The sequence below is a fragment of the Pristis pectinata genome, chromosome 12, assembly GCF_009764475.1.
Source record: "Pristis pectinata isolate sPriPec2 chromosome 12, sPriPec2.1.pri, whole genome shotgun sequence".
Lineage (NCBI taxonomy): Eukaryota > Metazoa > Chordata > Chondrichthyes > Rhinopristiformes > Pristidae > Pristis > Pristis pectinata.
Genome location: NC_067416.1, coordinates 28227056 through 28250307, shown reverse-complemented (window position 1 = coordinate 28250307; position 23252 = coordinate 28227056). Strand labels below are relative to the sequence as shown.

The following is a 23252-nucleotide window of genomic DNA, read 5'->3' as shown; positions in this document are numbered from 1 at the left end:
AACTCAGGGAGAAGTATATTATGAACTGTTGTAAAATCAATAAAAGGTTGGAGAGTAGTGAAATAATCAAAAATTGTATTTTATTCACGAGAATTGAAGGGAAAACTAATAGTGCAGTAGTAAACCAGGGGAGAAGTAACCGATAACTGATGGAAAAGTTAAACTGTGTGGCCTAAATAAGTGTTCTTTACGTAAACACGGAGCATAAGAAACTAATTGGATAAACTGCAAGTACCATTCAATTCGGAAGGTATGGCATGTCAATAAGATGATCAAGTATTGCACGATGCAAAGTCTACATGAAAGCTACAAAAATTAATGAAGGGGAAGAAGTATTCTTGGTGATTAAACATAAAATTACTTAAATGATTAGAAAGGAAATCATAAGAGGAAACTCGGCAATAGAGACATAATGGATAGAAATAAGAAATAGCAAAGGATAAAGACAGTGTGCACAAGTCCCTTGGTAGTAAGTGCAGTGAGTGGACAAGTATGAAGGAATAGCAAGTGATTTTAATTTTCCTATAGATTGGAATAAGAACATCAGATCCTGCAAGAACACTAGTGAGTTACTTGAGTATATTCAAGAATTTTCTGCTGCAATATTTCTCAGAACTAACAAGAAGACTTGACATGCTATATTCAGGAACATTTAGTAAATCAGATTTGGTTAGGTGTTCAAGGTACTGTTGAAAGGAAGAAAATAAAGCAGCTATTAAGATTTTAGATTAAGATAAGGCTAACTTTCATGCAATGAGGCAGAGACTGTCTATGGTACATGGACAAAATGACAGAAGATCGGTCGGAATTGTTCAAAAATTAGTTTAATATGAAATATAACCAGTTTATACTCTGAGAGCAAGAGAGCTGCTACCAGTAAAACAAAAAGGAAAACTAAGTAAATAAGAGACAACATAAAACTTCAAGAAAAGAAATACAAAACAAGCACAAAAATGCACAGATCTGGGAACCTGGGAGGGATGAAAAGAACAAATTGAAAAGATAGAAATTATCTACAAAAAGAAACAAGAGATATCAAGGAAAGAGCGCTATATTGAATTTGCAACAATAATTGAAAAAGAGGAAGTGGATGGCATCCAAAAATTTGGGAAACAAACATTGGATCAGGGACAGACTAAAAAAAACAATAAAGGGACAGAATCCCCAAATTAATGGTTTCCGTCTCCAGGAAAGGAAGATGAGAACATTGCTAATGCTCCTAATTTAATCATCCAAGAATTCCATTGCATATGTCACTCTGCTACCTAAGGAAGGAAAATCAAGGAATTATAGACCATTGGGCAGACCATTTGGTTCTCATGACTGACACTGGATAGCTGAAATAGATATCAAATATATCTTGCTTGACCCTTGGAATCAAGCAAGATATCCTTGATCCCAAGGGACTGCCTAAGAAGAATCTAACTTCATTTGTCTTTGACTTCACTTGAGTTGTTAATTAACTATGTTACCAAACAATGAAAATTTTCAGCCAATGAAAGACAGCCAGTATGAATGTGTAAAGAGGTTATACCAAACAAACCTAACTGAACATTTTGAAGAGGTGACTGTAGGGGACAGTGAATATTGATGGGTGTGACTTAAATGGAGGCCTTTGGTAAAGTTCATGATAAGAGACAGTTAGGTTAGATTAAGTTAGGTTGTGTTAAGTTAGGTTACGTTAAGATGGGCAACAGAAGAAAGAGAGTAGGGGTAATGGGCTAGGCACTCAAATGGACAGAATGTGATTAGATGGAGGGTCTCAACCCAAAACCTGGACTGTTCATTTCCCTCCACAGTTGCTGCCCAACCCGCTGAGTTCCTCCAGCATCTTGTTTGTTGCTTCAGATTCCAGCATCTGCAGTCTCTTGTGTATCCATCTTGTCATTACACATTAGGATGGATCTATTGTCCTTGGGAGGAGTACAGCATGGATAAACTAGAATGATACCTGTACCTATGGGTTAATTTAGTTCAATTAGAATTGTGCTTTGTGGAACTTAAAAGGTCACGGAGGGATATTTTAAGTAGTGATGTATGAACTTTTAATGTAGATTGAGAGAAACAGTTCTGCAGATTGATGAATCTAAGGCATGGTCTAGGGCAAAAAAATTAGCTCCTTTCAGGTGGAAACTATGAAATACAATGACAAGCAAATATTGGCTGAAGTTTGACATTTTCTTCTGCAAATGACAGTTGAGTCTAGGTTAATTTTTAGTTTTAAATCTGAGATCCTTTTTAACCAGATGTGATAAGATACTGAATCAAGGTGAGTGTTAGAAGTTATGGATCTGCAGTCATAGAACAGAATGGTAGACAGGGTTGAGGAACTAAATGGTAAACTTTGTTTCTATAACCTGTTCCAATGATATCCATATCGCCTGTATTGGTAGCTACTCAAACTAATGCTGAAAACTCTTAAATGACATTGCCTTAAACCTGGCTTAGTTTTGAGCTCTGAGTTGATTCCAAAAATGTACCCAAGCGTGACCCGATTGAAAGCTAATGAGGCAGAGCTCACAATTTAAGAGAGTTCTTCCAGGCGGCCTTGTATTGCTGTCAATACCAACTAGATAACTGCAAATCAAGAGCAGCAATATCTAACCCTGTTTGCAGTTTTGATGGGTTGAATTCAAATTAACAGCAGATTCCCCCAGAGCAGTTGAACTGTTCCAACTCCTAGTGTCTGTTTTAAAGTAGGGATATAAAGTATTAATGTAATCACCAAAATTTGAAGCAAAAGTTTAATCTGTAATTGTTTCAGCGTTGCTTCATGTTTGCTTTTTGTTTAAACTGCAGGTAGCAATTGATCGTATTGTACCACCTAATTGTTTTCCAGTGGATACTCACAACTTCAGATGTATCCTTTCTATTAATTTTAATCTGTTAAATAATTTATGTGATATGTTTAAAGGATTTTATATTGTGAAAGAGTATCCTAATTATTGATATTAACAGCAATAGTCACATATAATTGTGACTCTTTTGTATTTATTGTCACAATATTTAACTGTAACCTTTCCTTGTTTCCTCACGTTTTTTGACACTACATTCATTCTTGGTCAATCATTTTAGTCAGTCTAAGTCCCCAGAAGCCTCTCTGTATCCTCCTCACAGCCCACACTGCTGCCTTTTAAGGTGGCTGGAAGAGTTCAAATAGATGTTAAAAGAAGCAAATGAGATCCCTGTCTATATTAGTACTGGCAGAATGATAGAAATTTCTCCTTCATGTTTAGTAATATATGTACAATATAGTAGCCACCAGGCATTGTAATCAGTTTCCAAGGTTCAGTTTCTTTGAACTCAATGGAATTAAATTTCAAAACTGTAATGCAACATGGAGAATTTATCGCTCATGACCAAGGACCCATTTCTTACAGTTAGCTTTAGTTTTCTCGATCCATAGAGTAAAAAATCGTCAGGTTTTTGATTTGTTTTAAGGAATTTATGCTTCTTTAAATGAAATATTTCAATTAAGTATTTATTCATTTCTGTCTTTCAGACCTTTTCTAAGATTCGATATAACGTGTGCAATATGTATTGATTTTAAACTCCATGGTGTTATGTCTGGTGGGTTGTCTAAGGCCAGGTTCATGAACAGTTTGGGCTGAAGAAGATCTCACTTTCAAGGTGCTTTAAGCATCAGCAATCCAGAAGCAGGAAAAATAGTTCCAAGATTGTTTTTCCACAAATAATAATTTATGACAAATTATTAAGATTTTATGTGGTATAATTGCTGATAAAAGACCAAACACTGCAACACTGGTTTCAAACCTAGCAAAGAACCTCAGTGATGAATGGCATGTAATAGAAATTCAGGCAATTACTGTCCAATTGACCTCCATAATTTGATATGTATTGATGACTGGCCGTGCAGTCATGTAAAGTAAGTAAACTTTAACTTGATTGGTCAGATATTGTAGATCCTTATGATGAAACCAATGACTTGGGTAAGAGACCATAAACATAATCTTACATATTGGTAATGTGTGTTAAATTTCAAAGCAAAATGTATATCCTAAGAGCAGTTGCTAACCTGTCCCTTCATGGTACTGCTCAGGTACCATCTTTATTGTAATAAATAAGTAAAAGAGTTAATTGAAGCAGTTGTCGTTGGACAGTATCCACGTTGCCTTGAGGGCAATATCTGGAATGAATAAATGTACTATAACCACAATATTTAACTGGTCTGCGACCATACACAGAAGATATTGGGGAACTACCAAAATATTGCGACAATCTTTCACACCCTCTATTTTTCAGTGCTCACAACAGGCCAAAGTGTGGCTGCATGCAGACAAAACGCATCCTCTTTACTTTTACCTCCTCATGACCAACGACACACTTAATTACGAACTTTGGATGCTGATTTACGTTGAGAGACAATTTGCCAACCAAAACACAATTGGAGAGACATAAGTCTGCTCAAATAAAAGTTCCACTGCCTCAACAAAACTGGAGACGCACAGGAGTATACTCCAAAAAAGTTTTTCACAATTCATAGTTACATCCCTGCTGGAAAGGATGATCTCCAAACTCGATTCACAATTGTGTGCAAAGTCAAAGCTGGTAGAGACCATACTTCTGACATTTCACATATGCTTTCAGGCAGGTTTGCCAATGCAGCAACACTTCATTGCACATGCCCATTCTATCAAAGAATTAATTTAATTTCTGGCACCGAGACCACACATTCACTGTCCTGTGCCCTAGCCCGCCTGTGCCTCAGCCCGCCTCTGCCCTTGCTCACCTCTGCCCTAGCTTGCATAGATCCTGCCTCTATGCTGCCCTGTAAGAAATGCAAAATGTCAGTTTCTGAGGTGGCGACTGTGAGTGGCAGATTGAGTGAGTGAGCTGCCTCCTTCCTCATTCTCTTGTTGCTTAGTCTGGCCTCATGGGAGCTTTTGGTTATCTGAAAGAGGAAGGTGCAGGAATAGTGATGCTATGGTGAGGGGAGAGGAGTAAGTTAGAAATGTACACTTATGACATCTGCAGCCTGTCATTAGAAGGGATCGTGCAGTGAAAAGTAAGGTGGATATAGAGTCACAGAGAGACAGAGCATGGAAACAGGCTTTTCAGCCCACCTCGTCCATGACAAGCATCATCCACCCATTTACACTAAACCTACATTAATCCCATTTTTTTTATTCTCGCCACATTCTCATCAGATCCTACCACTCACCCACATAGTAGAGGCAATTTACCATGACCAATTAACCCACAAACTCACACATCTTTGGGACTTGGGAGGAAACTGGAGCACCTGGAGAAAACCCACATGGTCACAGGGAAAATGTGTAAATTCCACACAGATAGCACCGGGGGCCAGGATTGAACCTGTCCTCTGGCGATGTAAGGCAGCTTCTGGAAAGGAGATTTAGGTATATGCTTACTATCTTTTCCATGGTCTTTATGTTGCTACTATTGTTACTATTGACTAAACTCCTAATCTTTTAAGAGTCATTTATTAGAATAAGATTAGTAATGAATTCCAAGATTACATAAGGGCAGTTCAAATAGAGTAGTTAATAGGTTCAGTAAAAACTGATGAAAAAGCATCGCAAAAAAAGATGTGATAAATGAACTGATTTCTGGGGATAATCCTTGGCAGACTGTCACTTTCTAGTAGGATGGGTTAAAATATAGAAGAGGCTTGTCTCATTGTGTTCAGGTAAGATACGTCACTTTGGTGTAGAGCCAATATTGTCATAGCTGTATAAAACTTTGGTTAGACCACCTTTGGAGTATTGTATGCAGTTCTGGTCACCACACTACAGGAAGAGGTTCACCAGGATTTTGCCTGGACTGCAGAGTATTAGCTCTAAGGAGAAGTTGAACAAACTTGGGTTGTTTTCTCTGGAGCGTCAGAGGCTGACGGTAACCTGATAGAAGTATATAAAATTATGAGAGGCATAAACAGACTAGATACTCAGTTTTTTTCCCCAGTGTAGAAATGTCAAATAATACATGGCACGGGTTTGTGAAAGGGGGAAAGTTTAAAGGAGATTTATGAGGCAAGTTTTTTTACACAGAGTGGTTGGTGCCTGGAACATGCCAGGGGAGGTGGTAGAAGTAAACATGATAGTGTAGCAACTCACCGCACCGGCATCGAACCGGCTCCCGACATCGTGACATCGTCGGAGGCCCCGATCCAAGATGGCGCTGGGCCCTCCTTCCCCAGCGTTAGGCTGGGAAAGCCCGCGCGCGGGAAGGTCAGGTGACCCGGGCGTGACATCAGTGCGGGAACTGTAGCGCGGGAAGTTTCAGCTATTAAAGGCGCACCGCGCCCCAGGTCTGCATTCGACCTCTGATTTTGAAACCAGCGACTGTGTTTTCATTTCGTGGTGTGTAGCTAGCCGCTACAATAGCAATGTTTAAGAAGCTTGAACAGGCAGAGAATAGGGGGATATGGACCACATGCAGGCAGATGGGATGAGTTAGATTGGCATCATGGTCAGCACAGACATAGTGAGCCGAAGGACCTGTTCCATACTCTATATTCTAAACCTATCCCACAAGAATTAAATATTTCGTCATGCAGATCTACTGTATCTCAAGTGCTCTTATGTTTTCTACAAAAGATACGTATGTGCAAAATAAATTGGACAGTGCTATCTGAAACTTATTCAGTATATAATACAAATAGAAGTGAACTATGGTCACCTAATTTGTCTGTATATTTTTTCTAGAGTTGTTCAGTCCTGTGAAAGTAATGACAGAAATAATAGAAACATATAGTTCACAGTTCACAGGGCACTGGTTTGGAGTCATGGGAAGTGAACATGTCCCCAGGTGGGTTGTGTTTTCATTATTTTTCAAATTTTATCATAGCACACACTGAATGAAAGTAAAGGTTCGAAAGGAATGCTCAATTACATCCTTAATTCTATACTGTTGATCAAGATCAATAGCCTTTTCAGTAATATATTTTGTGACAAATTTTAAGTATATTTTACATTATAACATTTATTATCCTGCATAGCTCTACTAGTACTTCATGATGATGAAATAGAGTAAACATTTATTTTTCTATTAATTGAAAACATTTCTTTCACCTTAGCTTTCAAATTGCATATTTTTAATGTCAAATTACAATAAAAATATTTCCCTTTTTCATAGTCATGCAACATGGGAAGAGCTGTTGAAAAGTTGCAGTGCATTCGTCTTTTATGGCAAAGAACATTTTCTTGCTAATTTATTGCCATCAAAACTTGTTTCCATGAATTTTCCAGGTATTCTTTGGATTCTTGAACTTTTGGTCTTGTTTGAATTCCTTAGTTCCTCTCTTATCAACAATAATTTAAGATAATCTGTAAGTAACAATAAATATAGCATTCTAAAACAAAAAGCCTTGTTTGCATTGTGTGGGTTTCAATTCATGATATCCTGGGGAAAGATGGAGCTCTTCCAATGGGGTGGGCTTCACTTGAACCAAGCTGGAACCAGTGCCCAAATGAATTGAACAACAAGAGCTGAAGGTAAGGCTTTAAACAAAGTAGTTGGAAGAGCATTTCAGTGAAGACAAATTTAGAAAGTTAAAGAGAAATGACAAGGCAATGGTGCAGGCTGGCAAAATGAGTAATGGTAATCAGAATGTATCCAGAAGAGACAGAACATACAAATATAAGATTATATGTTCAATTAGAGTCAGAGTAGGGAGAAATGGTAGAAAGGCAAAACTGAAGGTCCCTTCTGTGAACGCATATGCCATTTGTAACAAATAGCTGAATTATCAGGACAAATAGAAATAAATGACCATCACAGAGATTATAGTTGCAAATGACCAAGGTTGAGTAGAGACAAGTAAAACGGAAAAGGAAGAGGGGAAGCCCTGATAGTAAAGGATAGGAAAAATTGTAGTAGAGAGATAGGTTCTTAGATGAGGAAATCAGGAAGTATAGTCATTTTGGTTGCAGTTAAGAGACAGCAAGAGCAAAAAACATTGGTGGGAGTTGTATATAGACTCCAAACAGTTGTGGGAATGCAGTATAGATCAAGAAAACAGAAGGGTTATACAACAAGGGTAATACCATAATCATACTAAGTAAACTAAGTTGGGCAGCACGGTAGTGTAGCGGTTAGCACGACGCTATTACAGCACCAGCGATTGGGGTTCAATTCCCATCGCTGTCTGTAAGGAGTTTGTACATTCTCCCGTGTCTGCGTGGGTTTCCTCCCACATTTTAAAGACGTAAGGGTAGGTTAATTTGGGGCTTAAAATGGGCGGCGCGGACTCGTTGGGCTGGAAGGGCCTGTTACCGCACCGTAAATAAAATAAAATTTTTTTAAAATTTAAACCAAATTGGTAGTAAAACTGTAGTGAATGAATTAAATGGATATTTATTTCAATGTCTGAGGAAACAGCCAGGAAATGGGCTATTTTATCTCTACTTTTGTAAAAAGAGGAAGAGTTAACTAATAATCCTGTAGTTAAAGAGCCTTTAATGAAAAGTTATCGTAACGTGATAGAATTTTGTATAAAAATTGAAAGTGATTTAGTTCAATCTGAAACCAGGTTCTTTAGGAACTTCAAGAAAGCAAACTATGAAGATATGAAGATACATCATGTAGGTGATACAGAGGTGCAGCTTACAAATCTTGCTGCAGATTATGATGATTTTGATGGATCTTAACAATCTTGCAGCATCAATAGTGCCCAGTTTTGCTGTTGTTAACTCTTCTTATAAGCTTACCTAGCACAGCAGTGTACATCTCATTTTTGATTTAGAAATGTGCTTGGTTGCTGTCCCATCATTGTTTCAATGGACTGATGTGTGTGCAACTAATTATTCAGAACAAGGTCAAGTATGGCAATTTAATGTTCATGGGGTGAAGTGACTATGCTCCTGGGCCAGCGTGCAGAGATCATACACGAAGTAGAAATTTATCCTCAGCTGCTCATTGCTAAAAATCCAAATGTGACAGGTTGTATTCCACTTCAAAAAAACTGGCTCCATTTAAGTCAATGCAACCACATTTCAGACACAGAACATGATGTTATTATGCATCTGTGTTTATGTTAAGGTACCAAGGACAGATGCTGACATGGAAATATGTGATTATTCTAACGTACAAATTGAGACTTACATGATCTATGCTTTTCATTTAACTTTCATTTAAGTGTGACAGTTACAGCTTACTGGGATGCAAATTTGCTAGTATTTAAATACTTATGTGTTTTATACTGGCAAGATAGATTAACATCTTTTCCATTTTTGGGCCTGCTTTTTGAGTGGGAAAACTGTAAAATTTAGTAATGGTCAAGCATTTCTGACAGAGACATTTGTAAAGTAAGAAGGGATGAAACCAGCAGCATGGATTTAATTAGTTGACAATATTTGCTTAAACATTTGTTTTTTTGTATTTCACTTTTTTTATGCTTTTACTTTTATTTACTAGAATGTCAGCTGGTGATTCTTCTCGATCTGGTCCAAACCAGTCAAAGCTTCCGACGGCAGTCAATACTAGACAGGGCAAAAAGGTAATGCTTAAAAATTTAAATCAGGCAGAAGCCTGTGTACATTATGTAAGTAAAAACTGAATTCTTCTACCCAAGAGAGAGAATGTGGGCATCAAGATACCCATTGTCTGACCACCTAAAACTGCAAAAGATACAAAGAATTCCTTGGCTTTTTTTAGGTGGGCCATATCAAACTGAATGTGGCTTACTCCCTGCAGTACCTATGTGCACTTGGCTGTGTCAAATGTGGAGGCTGAAGTAAGACTACAACGGTGACTAGGTCTCAGTTGGCATAACCCGAAGCACACTCCCCAAAAAAAACACTCTTTCACAACCTTTGACAGGAGGCAAGGTTGCATCTGGAGTCTTGTCTTCAGTCAAATATGTCAAGGTTTTGCAACAATTTTTAAATGTTTCCAAAATCCAGAGACTTGTAACAACATTTACAATCCTTCAAAATTCCTTTAAATTAAAAATAATTAAATTGCACTTAAAAATTTAAAATAAAATAAATGCCTTAAACGCAAAGAAATAATTGAAAATATTAGGAGAAAGCAAGTAAAAAAGCAAATCTATCTGACATAAGATCACAGAGATGGATTCCCCAAAATAATTCTGAGGTATTTCAGCACATTTGGATTTTGGAGTTGAATTAGAAATCAAGTGACACAGTGAATTTACACATGTGCCAACATCAATTATCAGCTTGTCCTGGGCTTACCATGGATCCTCATTAAATTTGGGACTCATGTACCTGAGAGTGGCTGAATGTTAGTAGTTCCCCTTAGAAGCACCTGCCACAGCCAGCATAATGGGTCCCAGTGCATACTTGACTTACCATTAGGTTTGCTTTGTGAAATGTCAAAATATATATGATTCCAAGAATTTAGTGTTGCCCACAAGATGTTTTAATCTCATAATTTTAATCTCACATTTTTATACACTCAATTTTTTGTATTGCAGCAACATTAAATATCATTATTGGAATTTGCATGAGGATTGTGTTAATTCCACAAGAAATTTAGTATTTATGGTCAAAACAATGCATTTCTTGACAATATATACTTTATTAATAAGATCTAACTTAATGTAGTGGATATTTTGGTGCCTGCTCACATAGATGGGGAATTTGTCAGATTTGAAAATTAACATAAAATCAAGACCATCTAGAAAACATTATCTTCTAACCTATATCTCTGAACAATGAAAGTGAATATTTCTCCATTTTTTTTTTCTGGAGCAAGCTAGCTAACTTAGCAACAAAAGATTGAGGTAGGATGTTTAAATGCCACCCCAGGCTCAGTTGATCTCGACCCATTCACTTCATTGGGATTCTTAATTATCCCAGCTGCCTGCATATAGTAGGCATACAATGCAGATTCCCACAACTCTTCAGGGATTACTTGCAGAGGAAGACCTGGTATTAAGGGTCAAAAATACCCTTAAAATCTAATTATTTAATTATGCACCATTTCATTCTGAGATAAGATAAGATATTTATTTATTAGTCACATGTACATCGAAACACACAGTGAAATACGTCTTTTTGTGTTGCTAAGAATGTGCTGGGGGCAGCCCGCAAGTGTCGCCACTTTTCCGGCGCCAACTTAGCATGCCCACAGCTCCTAACCTGTACGTCTTTGGAATGTGGGAGGAAACTGGAGCACCCGGAGGAAACCCACGCAGACACAGGAGAACGTACAAACTCCTTACAGGCAGTAGCGGGAATTGAACCCAGGTCGCTGGTGCTGTAATAGCATTATGTTAACCGCTATGCTACCATGCCACTATGCTAGCAGTGTATCTTTCAGTCTGAAAGAACTTATTTTCATCACTAATTCATTGCGCAACAATTTTGTAATTTAGTTCTTGTTCCTCTTTTTGGCAGTGCATTGCAGTTGTCAACAGAGGGGCAAATGAATACAGCAATACTCCTAAGCCTGACCGGAGTTCGTTCTGTTATGCTTAATCAGTGGCAGAGCACACTTCAAGACAATGCCTTGAAGTTTAAGACATTATCAAAAAGTAAGTATATTTTAAGCCAGGTTTTTATCCATTCTCTTAACCTTTCTATAGCTCAACATAACCTCCTATGTCTTCTTCACAGATTACTTTCCTACCTAACCTTGTGTCATCAGCAAATTTAACAACCCCACATTCAGTGCTTTCATCCATATCATTTCTATAAATCATAAAAAGTTGATGCCTCAGCAATGATCGTTGTAGCCAATTCTTGCCAACCAGAAAAAAAATATTTTTGCCTACTCTCTGTTTCTGTTATCCAGGCAATCTTCTATGCATATCAATATGTTACATGCTATACCATGAGTTTTTACTTTCTGCAATAACCTTTCATACAGTACTGCATCAAATATCTTCTGGAAGTCCAGGTATAGGAAATCCAATGGTTCCCCTTTAACCACAGCCCAAATTAAGGAATTGGGACTAAGTAGATAATCCTTTCAAATAGTTAACACAGTTACAATGTCTGAAATGTTTATGTGTAATATAGAGTGCGTTAAAGGAATGGGCTGAGGTTTAAAGCCATAGGTGGAATAAATAAACTTCACTATCGTTCACATTCCATGAAAAACAGGTTGCAAATTATTTCATATTGTCTTGATGTTTATCCTGTTTAAAAGATATTGTGATGTTCTGTTGATCTTTATTCAGTCACATCCTGTAAACAATCAAATACTTTTTTGCAATGATTTATACTGCTGTGTTGATGAAGAAATGTGCAGTCTTAAATGTACAGAGGGAACCAGGTTTGTTGCATGTGACATGGATTTTTTTTTGTCTATAACCAGTTCCTGACCCAAAAGTAGAAGTTGGAAGAGAAGCTGTCATATGTTATATTAGTGAATAAGAAGATAATTATTGGACACTTTCTGCCTAAGCAATATACAGCACAAAGAAAAAGACAGTTTAGTTCCCAATTCAGAAAATAGAGATTTATTTAAATTAAGAAACACATGGAAAGATGCATTCTGTTTTTGTTTGCCTCTTCCATTGTATAGTGATAGGAGTTATTATTGAGCCTATTAAGCCAATTCCATCATTCAGTTAGACCATAGATCTTTTGTTACTCAAACATTCAAAGATACCAGAAAAGGATATTTAAGCAAGCCATATGTAACATTCCTGATACATATTTAGTTCCATTTTTCATTGTTTGATCTATCTGGGCTTGGAAATAGAACTAAAGACATTTTTTTGAGCCTTTCCTCCTTTATGGGTTTCCAGTTATTTGGAAGAGGATGAGGAGAAAGCAAAGGGCTAATGGTTGACTTGTGTCCATCAACCATGGAGCATTAATGAAGCAAGGGGGGCTTTTGTAGCCATACTAATTTAATACAGCACAGAAGGATGCCATTTGGCCCATTGGGTTCATGCCAGATCCCAATAGAGTTATCCCATCAGTCCTGCTTTCCCCTGTTTGTATTTCCCTCCAACCAATTCTCTCTCACATAGCTCTTAACTCCCTTTGATTCTTTTGCTCCTTACCTACATTAGGGGGTAAATTACAACAGTCAATTAACCTACCAGCACATCTTTGGGATGCAGAAGGAAATCAGAGCAAACAGCCTTGCAGAGAATGTACAAACTCCACACAGACAGCACCTGAAATCAGGATCAAACTCAACTCCCTAGAGCTGTGGGACAACAGCACTAACTGCTGCACCACTACACCACCCTAATTTACTGGAAACCTCAGATTTTGGGGCCTCTGCTGCTGGAATACCTACAGAGGTCCTGAGCCATTCCAAAGATCTTCACTCATTCATTTCAACTGATCAATGTTTCAATCAGAATTTCAGATTGTTCACTTTCATTCGTTTGAAATGTCCCAATTAAAGTTAGACCTGAAAGTCTGTAAGTGTTGCTGATTTTCTAGGATCTATCCCAAGCAGTCACCTGAGAATATGCATGAATTAGAGCTTGTTCCAGTCATTTTAAATAGCCTGGAGCAGAAAAATCAGGACCATCTCAAGACAGAACAATGTATTGCAGTTGGGTGTGTTACTGCAACATGGTGTGCAAGTGGAGTGGGAGGAGGAAAGTCAGCTTTAGCTCTTTGTTTTAATCAATTTGATCGTGAACATAGATTTTAACCATTGTTTGTATTTTCTTTCAGATTTATTGGAACTAGGCAAAACAACTGGTCAAACAATTATTGAAATCACCAAAACTGGAAGGAGAAATGTTTCTAAAAATGATACTGAATTTTCTGCTGAGGATCCAGTTATTACAGGTATGTTTCATCGAAAGTATTTAACAAACCTAACCATCAATGTATGCAGTTGAATTTGTATTTTCTAACTTTATTTGTGTTCTGAAGAAACAGTTAAATGCCACAAATGAAGTAGTTTCTTGTTTGAAATGTACCTCAAAACAATATGTTGCTTTGGTGATTTGGTGGGAAACTGGTAACAATCATGGATGTCAGTGTTTGCTACATCTGTAAACATCTGTCTGCTTCTTGAGGGAAGCAATGTGGTTTACACTCTTAGTGAAATCAGAAGATGGTATACCTTGATGTTACAGAGCAATTACTCGTTACTAGGCCAAAGATTTTCAAACAAGAGGAGAAAATATGTTATCCATGTTCATCAAAGAATTTTCACTCCATGATTCCATGTGTTTATCAAACGTCAGCCAATTTTCTAGGTTGGCTGCCTGTTAAGTGTCCTAAGGCCACCATCTTGGTTCAGGTTTAGTGGTTGAAGTAAGTAAAGACTGTGGAATCAGGGTATAGCATGCTTGGAAAAAGTTGGGAATGGTCAAAGATCTTGGATAAGAAGAATGTAATTTATTTGCAGCTTGTAATGCAATTTCTTTTGCATTAGAGAGATAAAATAGATTGGCTGATTGCTTAACCAAGGACTTCAGTTTATTCCAGAAGTAGGTGCTTGCTTCTCATTCTCTATCTCAATCCCATTGGATCTCTCTGATTGACTTCCTCATATTCCAATGAAGCTAAGAAGAAGCTCGAAGAACTGCTCCTGATCTTTTGGTTTGGCATCTTACAACTTTCCAGACAGAAACCTTGAATTCAGTACCATCTGATCCAAGAGACACGTGAAACATTAACTTCTGTTTCTCTCACTGTTCATATTGTCTAAGCTGCTGATTATTTCCAATATTTTCCACTTTGCACATTTCTAGAAATTGCATCTAGTATCTTTCTTTGCTTTTGAACATGGTTGAAAAAAAGAGAAGACTTATTAGGCCATGTAAATGCATCCGTTCATTATGTTTCCATCCCTTCTACCGTTCTTCTCTGTCACCATATACGTATTTCCATCTGTTGCTTCTCCAGAGAATACTATTTATAATTTTTTTTGTGATATTGACATCACTAGCAAACCCATCATTTATTGACCATTCCTAATTGCCCTTGAGAAGGTGATGATGACCTACTGTATGTTCCTGAACCTCGGCGGACCTTCCAGTGAAGTAACCCCAAAATGCTGATGAGTAGGGAGTTCCAGAATTTAAATCCAGTAGATCTAAAGGAAAAGTAATATATGTCCAGCACAGGATGGTGCGTGAATCAGAGGGGAACTGTAGATGGTGTTGTTCACATGTGCCCTCTATTCCTGTCCTTCTCAGTGGTAGAGGGCACAGGTTAGGAATCGTCCAAGGCCCAGTATGGAGACTGGCTGTGAAGGTTGGTATTAGGCGGACTGGGGCAAGTGCTGTGAGCTTCATGGTTGCAGCCTGGCCAGCAAGGTGAGTGCAGGCCAATGCTAGGGACTAGCACCTGCTCTATGTGTTGACAGATCACCCAAATATTTTTCATCACTTCCTCTTACATGTGATGGAAGGTGCTGTCCCTTCCTCTCTTTGTTTGATTGTACTAGCTCAAAGACTAACATATAGAGAAACCTATGGGTTGGAGACAGCTGTGCAGCCTAAACAAAGAGAGAGGAGAGAGCAGCTTCCATCATATCCAACAGTAGTGATGAGAGGGACTGCTGGATCTACCCCAGTTGACAACACAGATGATGCCAGTCCACACCATTCACCCGGACCAGCCCTCATAGGCAGCCTCTTCACACCCAGCTGTGGAAAATTCATTACATGATTTGCACTAGGATCCCAGCACCCAGGTTATTGGCACACCAACAAGTATCAGCTGTGAGAGGAGGTGCAAGGTTCCTGGCTTGCTACAGCACAAAGTTGGGAGTTCAGGGGTTTGCGCCAAGTTCCTGGCACCCCAGTTTCCCAACACAGCAGCAATCAGCATCAGGAAGAGCAGGAGTTTGTACCAGGTTCTCACCATCCATGTTACCCAGCACAGTTGAACGCAGGAAAAGAGAGATCAGGGATTTGCACCAGGTTTCCTGTGCAGCGGTGCTGTCAGTAATGCATCTCTATATGTATCATGCTAAAATGAACCATTTTGCCACCATTCCATTTGTACATGTGTTCCTAGGAACACATCCTGTGCACTAAATGAGACACCAATATAATGATGCTTAGCATCGCTTGATGTTTCAACGTACGTCACATTTGAAATAAATTTAAATGGACAATGGCAAACGTCGTGTTGGAAGTACTATGAAACTTATCATTTAGATTTTCAGGTATTCTTTATAACTGTTAGAAGAAAGTATTAATCAATTTTAGCATCATTTTATTTTTAATATTTAGGTAAGTTTTGCTGATTATGCTTAAAGCACAGTTGATGAGTAGAGGAGAAATTAGTTTCACGGTGTGCATTAGCACCAGCTGTACAACATTACTTCTTGAGTAACTGCCTTTCCCACATAAATGGAACTCTGGCACAGCCTTGGAATCCATCTCTGGCCCTGTTATGTTCAGCTATAACTGGGTTTGAAAAGAGTAGACACAGGATCAAGCCCTCACAATACTGAAATCCTCCATTTAGGATCAAGAATATTTTCCAGGTGTTAACAAAAGGGTCACACAGAAATCATGTGGAAGTAGCAAGAAAATTTGTTTTTGCAAGATCTATGGATGAGCAAAGACAAAGCCTTCCTTTCCAAATAGATACAACCCAGACTATTCTTAGTTAATTTCAAAATACCTGAATTTATTTCCTTTTTAACTATTTGTGATTTCCTGTCATTTAGTGATAGTGATTTAGAACTTAGAACATAGAACAGTATGGGCCCTTCAGCCCATGATGTTGTGCCGACCTATATAAACACCTGCTCCATGATCAATCTAACGCTTTCCTCCTACACAGCCCATAACCCTCCATTTTTTCTTACATCCATGTGCCTATCTAAGAGTCTCTTAAATGTCCCTGTTGCATCAGCTTCTACCACCAACTCCAGCAGTGCATTCTAGGCACCCACCACTCTCTGTGTAAAAAAAAACCTACCTCTGACATCTCCCCTAAACTTACCTTCTCTGACCTTAAACTGATGTCTCTGGTATTGGTCATTGCCACCCTGGGGAAAAGGTGCTGGCTGTCCACTCTATCTATGTCTTTCATAATCTTATACATCTCTATCAAGTTGCCTCTCATCCTGCATCACTCCAAAGAGAAAAGCCCTAGCTCACACAACCTTTCCTCATAAAATGTGTTCTCTAATCCAGGCAACATCCTGGTAAATCTCCTCTGCACCCTCTCTAAAGCTTCTACATCCTTCCTATAATGAGGTGACCAGAACTGAACGCAATACTCTAACCAGAGTTTTATAGAGCTGCAACATTACTCACAGCTCTTGAATTCAATCCCCCAGCTAACGAAGGCCAGCACACCATACACCTTCTTAACTACCCTATCAACTTGCACAGCAACTTTGAGGAATCTATGGACTTGCACCCCAAGATCCTTCTGTTCCTCCAGACTGCTAAGAATCCTGCCATTAACCTTGTACTCCGCCTTCAAATTCATTCTTCCAAAGTGTATCACTTTACATTTTTCTGGGTTGAACTCCATCTGCCACTTCTCCGCCCAACTCTGCATCCTGTCTATATCCTGTTGTAACCTATGACATCCTTCTGCACTATCCACAATATCTCCAACCTTTGTGTTACCTGCAAACTTACTAACCCATCTCTCTACTTCCTCATCCAAGTCATTTATAAAAATCACAAAGAACAAGGGTCCCCGAACAGATCCCTGCGGAACACCACTAGTCACTGACCTCCAGGCAGAATGCTTACATACTGTAATGCAAGGATAAACTATATGTCCTTATGCAATCCTATTAGTTTCCCCAATCACTTTAGGTAGTCAATAAGCAGATACTGTGAATTTAAAGTTGTACTTAATTTTTTTCTTATTTATTCTTTGTGTTCTAGGCATCACTGACAAGATAGCATTTATTGCCTATCCCTAATTGCTAGGCCATTTCAGAGTCTACCACATCTGAAGTCACATATTGGGCAAAAAAGGAAAAGATGACAGATTTTCTCCCCTAAAATATATCAGTAAACTGGATAAGTTTTTACAGCAATCTGCTAGTTTTTCTGTGATCTTTTCTGTGACAAATTATTGTTGTTTAATGTTTATGCCTTCCTGCCTGGAAGGAAAGTTCCATGTGGGAATATTATTCCCTGATAGCACACATATAGCATGCTTTCTTATTCTTATAACTCAGGGAGATTTGTGCAACTGTTGAAGTCTAATAATGGGTTTTGAAAAATCATTCTCAAGTGAACAAAAATTGAATATTTCTTAATTTCATACAATAATAACCATAAAAAATATCAGTTCATTCTATGAGTTTACTGACAACATGAATTTCAGAGGTTTGTTTTGCAGTGAATGATGGTCAATTTTATTGTTTGTCAAGCTTCAAGCAAATTATGGGAGTGATAAATTCTATGAATCATTACTATTTAATTTGCAATTTCTCATGGGAAGAAAGTCATGCAGTGTGAAAAAGCAACTTGTTAGATCCAGCATTTATTTGTATTTCAATGCAAAAGGGGAAAATTTTCCTCCAAAGCCCACTGACCTTTGCAGGCATTTATAGTGTCCTGGGTGGGTCCCTTTGGAAACCAGACTTTGATGTCGAAGCATACTTGCAAACACAATGGAAATCCAGGCTGAAGCTCCCTCCAACCCTCAAAATGGATTGTCACTGTCTGTTTTGTCAGGGACTGACTGGAAACAAACTCCCTCATCATTATTCCTAAATAACAACACATCCTGGATCCTTACTTTCTCCCCCTCCTTTCCTCCTTCCTCCCCCACATTGCCCTAGCACACTTTGTTTGTCCAGCCCATCTCCGCCATATCCAGAGACACACGAGATTTTGCAGATGCTGGATGTATCTGGAGCAATGCACAAAAAGTGCTGGAGGAACTCAGCAGGTCAGGCAGCATCCATGGAGGGAAATAAACCGTCGATGTTTCGGGCCAAGACCCTTCATCAGGACTGGAAAGGAAGAGGGCAGAAGCCAGAACAAGAAGGTGGGGGAAGGAGGGGGAGGAGTACACACAGGCAGTGGATAGGTGAGATCAGGTGATAGGCGAGTCGAGGTGAGGGGGGAAGGTAGGTGGGTGGGGGAGGGGGGTGAAGATATAATAAGCTGAGAGGTGATAGGTAGAAGAGGCCGAAGGCTGAAGATGGAGGAATCCGGTAGGAGAGGGCAGTGTACCATGGAATAAAGGATGGGGGAGGGGAGGAGAGGAAATGGGCAGGTCATCAAGGCAGGAGAAGGGAGCCATGGGAATAAGGGAAGACAAAGGGTTGGGGGGGGGGTGGGGAAGAAAAAGAAGGGGTAGGGTTACCGGAAGTTAGAGAAATCGATGTTAAGGCCATCAGATTGGAGATTCCCAAGGCAAAATATGAGGTGTTGTTCCTCCAACCTGCACCTGGCCTCAATGTGGCAGTAGAGGAGTCCCTTCCCCCACCTTGATGACCTGCCCATCTCCTCTTCTCCCCTCTCCCATCCTCTATTCCATGGTTCACTGCCCTCTCCTACCGGATTCCTCCTCCTTCGGCCCTCGGCCTCTTCTACCTATCACCTCTCAGCTTATTACATCTTCTCCCCCTCCCTCACCCACTACCTTCCCCCTCTCACCTGGACTCACCTATCACCTGATCTCACCTTTCCCCTGCCTGCGTGTACTCCTCCCCCTCCCCCCACCTTATTCTGGCTCCTGCCCTCTTCCTTTCTAGTCCTGATGAAGGGTCTCGGCCCAAAACGTCGACTATTTATTTCCCTCCATGGATGCTGCCTGACCTGCTGAGTTCCTCCTGCACTTTGTGTGTGCCATATCCATGGTAAGCCTTGGGCAGTGAATTTCCAGTTTTATCTCCTTGCAAGGGGTTAAGCATCATCTAAGGATACTCCAGGTCACATTGAGGCAGAGAGAACATAAACTTCCAGTATCAGGAATATCTACATTCTTCAGCTGCCTCTTCCACATTTGATGTTGTGCTTCTTGCGGGCAGTGGCCTTGCCTTAAGGCAAACTCATGGACCCACCCATATGTAATAGGATCTACTGATTCAGCCATGCTGGCAACCCTCACTGGAATCTAAAAGAACAACAAATAAAATTCAGGACCATAATTCATCTGTTGTTTTCTTGTAAGCAATAATGGAATTCTAACTCTGGAATGGTGTTTGGTATTGGTATCCCATGGTAATAACTTTTGTTTACTTGATCCAAATCTGTCTTTACATGTGTGTTGGACCTGGTTATGAATATATTTCAGTTAAGTTGTAACTGTGCTCAGTTATATTTTAACAATTTTTTTCCCCCACAGTGAATGATGGTTCCCTTGGTTCTGCATCTGAGCATCCTAAAGACCAGGCCAGAAAGGATCACCCGGAAGAACATATGACTCAGCAAAGTGCTTTTAATTTCATACTTTATGGACTGCCAAATCTTATTGTCACCTGAGCTGTTACAAATGAAATATTACATTTTTGAGCATATGTTGTAAATCTTTGAGAATTTTCAGTGATAACTTTTAAAAATCTAGAATTCAAGTAACTATAATCTGTCAGTTATACATTTTTGAAATATTTTGGGTGGATTTATTAGATTTGATTCAACAGTTTTCTTTTCCACAGATTTATTGTGTGATTTGAATTTCCATATTAAATCACTAATTGATTTTACATTTTGATTTTAACAGATGTTTTTGAATGTTTTGGCCTAAATTCTCTGGTAGATGGAACATTTAATGCTCTATTATTCAGTAGTTTGATGCAATGGTAAAAATTCTAGAAGTATTCTTGTACAGATAGTCATATTCATTGCTTGCCATTCAAGTTATTGTGATTAAAGCAGGATATGGAGATTACTAAAGCACGTCTGCTTTGTATACTTTTCTCTCCAAAGCCAATGTACTATATGCATTTACACTTCGAGGTGCATGCCAATTATTACTTGACACTTCTTGCAAACATGACTACTGTTAGTTCCTTAAAAAAGTAAGGGTATCATTAAATATGAGTTTACTTAACAATCAAGATTATTAATTTCTTATAATTTGATACCTCAAAAATATTGAGTAGGAACAGAGTAATATTTGTAAGAATTGGTAAAGTTAGTTTTATTGCTAATTAAAAGCCAAATTTTTTTGAGTCCAAAGGCATTTATTTTGTATCAGAACAGTAGAAACTTGCAGGAAAAATTACCTGAGGAATTTCAGAAAAAAATAGTGAAAGAAATGTTTATTTTGAATATCACTAAAACCTTTATAATGAAGGATTAAAGAAAAAGTAGTAAAACTAAACAACTTTCACTTTATTATTTATTTAGTAAACAGCAACAATTTAATGGCACTCACCATCAGATTCTAACTTACTGCCAAGGCTTGTTGTTAAACCATTCTTTGAAATAATTGAAACTATTAATGCTACTTCAAGTGCTACCTATCTGGATATTGTTTGGATGTTAAAAGTTGTTGGTGATAATGACTAGCTGCAATCTTATTTACAGTAATTAGTGCCTTTGTGTGAGATTTGAGTCAATTTTTGATCAATGGTCTCAGTCTTCCGGGAACTACTGTTAAGTTTGTTATCACAGAGAAACCTCTGGGCTGGGGAGAATTGTGCAGTCAAGCGAAGAGCAGCTTCCATCACGTACAACAGGACTTGATGTGAGAGACTGTAGGATCCAGGTGGTCTGTTGACGCATGGAGCAGCTGCTGCTAGTCCTGAGCAATGGCCCGCATTCATTGCCTGGCCAGATTCCACTGAGCCCTGTATCTCACCACTGAGTGCCCACACTAATCACCCCAGCCCTCATAGGCAGCCTCTGTACATTACCTCCATGGTTCATTCCACACTGAGCCATGCAATGTGAGATCACTTTAACCACTTCTCAAGGAGCATCTGTGTCCTGGTACCACAGTACACAGCTTGAGTCGATCTGTTTTTTTAAATATTGGGGGCATTTGTGAGCCTTTGAATCAGGACTGGGAACACTGTAAAGAGTCAGCAGTCTGCAGGGTAGCACTAAGTACCAGTGTATGTTGCTGGTGGAAGACTCAGCATTGGAGTAAGTGCTTAGGTTCTCTCTTGTGGATATTGATAAATCATTGACAAGCAGCTGTGGGCTATGAATGTTATACCACCTATCAGTCTTGTCTAAATGCAGGCAAGATCTGCTCCATTTACAGAAGGATTGTGACTTGAGTGGAAAACCATGTAATCAGCAAGGATTACCACTCTCGAGCTTGAAAGAAAGGAAAGACTACTGATGGAGCAGGCGAATATGGTTCAGTTCAGAATACTGCCCAAATGTATTCCTGCAAGGTTCCCTGACAATTGGATGATCAGTTTCCAAAGAATATTTTCCTTGTGCTACATAACTTAAAACAGTTAAGAAGTTCCTTTTGATTACTATTAACTGCAACTTTATTTGGATTTCTTGATGCTACATGAGGTACAGTAACGTGACACCTTTAAATTCTATCTCTCACCTCACTTTTTTTAATTCAGTTTTCTGTCCACTTTATTTTTGGGTGTGGGTATCAGTGGCTAGACTGCAATTTATTGGCCATCCCTAATTACTCTTGAGAAAGTGGTGGTGAGTCACATTCTTGATCTGCTAGAATTCTTCTGTTACTGGTATTCCCACAATATTGTTGGGAATTCCAGATTTTGACCCAGAAACAAAAATGGAACAGCAATATACTTCTATCAGATGGTGTGTCTTGCAGGAGAACTGCAGGGGGTGGCGTTCTCATTTGCCTTCTACCCCGTCCTTCTTTGGGGTAGAAAGCATAGGTTTGGAAGATGCTGCCAGACTAACCTAGCTGAGTAATTGCATCGGTGGTGGAGCGAATGAATATTTAGGATGGTGGATGGGGTGTCAGTCAAATGATCTATTTCCTGAATGGTGTTGAGCTTCCTCAGTGGTGTTGGAGCCACACTCATACAGGGAAATGGAGAGTATTCCATTACATTCCTGACTTGTGCCTCGTAGATGGTGCAAAGGTTTTGGAGCCAAGAGTTGAGTAACTCAACATAGGATGTCAAGCTTCTGACCTGCAATTGTAACCACAGTTTTTATGTGGCTGGTTCAGCTGAATTTCTAGTCAATCGTGAGCCCCAGAATGTTGATGCTACCTGTTCTACCATAAATGTTTCAACCAATGTAGTAATGGACCTAAACCAAGCAGCTCTGAGCATGTTATAGCTCAGTAAGCACAGCTTGATTGCTCTTCAATGCCACCCTCCATTGCTTTTCTATTAATAGTACTTCAGTAGTCAATAACTAGCTGGATTGAATTTGTGCTGTTTCAATGAAAACATTTTAAAATCCTGGACTATTTAAAAATAGACTTACCCCTGAAAGTAGGAAATATTTGTAAAGGAGCTCTTAACTTTTTTTT

At 38.9% G+C, this 23252-nt stretch overlaps 1 protein-coding gene across 1 annotated transcript in view; it reads left to right on the top strand.

Moving 5' to 3' along the window:
* Nucleotides 1-20667, top strand: part of LOC127576921 (cilia- and flagella-associated protein 46) — a 172335-nt gene extending 151668 nt beyond the window's left edge. Inside the window, exons 53-60 of the mRNA XM_052027745.1 lie at nt 2800-2860; nt 3915-3950; nt 6690-6792; nt 7120-7232; nt 9400-9481; nt 11349-11485; nt 13599-13715; nt 20169-20667. Coding sequence (XP_051883705.1) covers nt 2800-2860; nt 3915-3950; nt 6690-6792; nt 7120-7232; nt 9400-9481; nt 11349-11485; nt 13599-13715; nt 20169-20305 — 786 coding nt within the window. The 3' untranslated portion in view covers nt 20306-20667. The remainder of the gene's footprint in view (nt 1-2799; nt 2861-3914; nt 3951-6689; nt 6793-7119; nt 7233-9399; nt 9482-11348; nt 11486-13598; nt 13716-20168) is intronic.
* The last annotated feature ends 2585 nt before the right edge of the window (nt 20668-23252 follow it).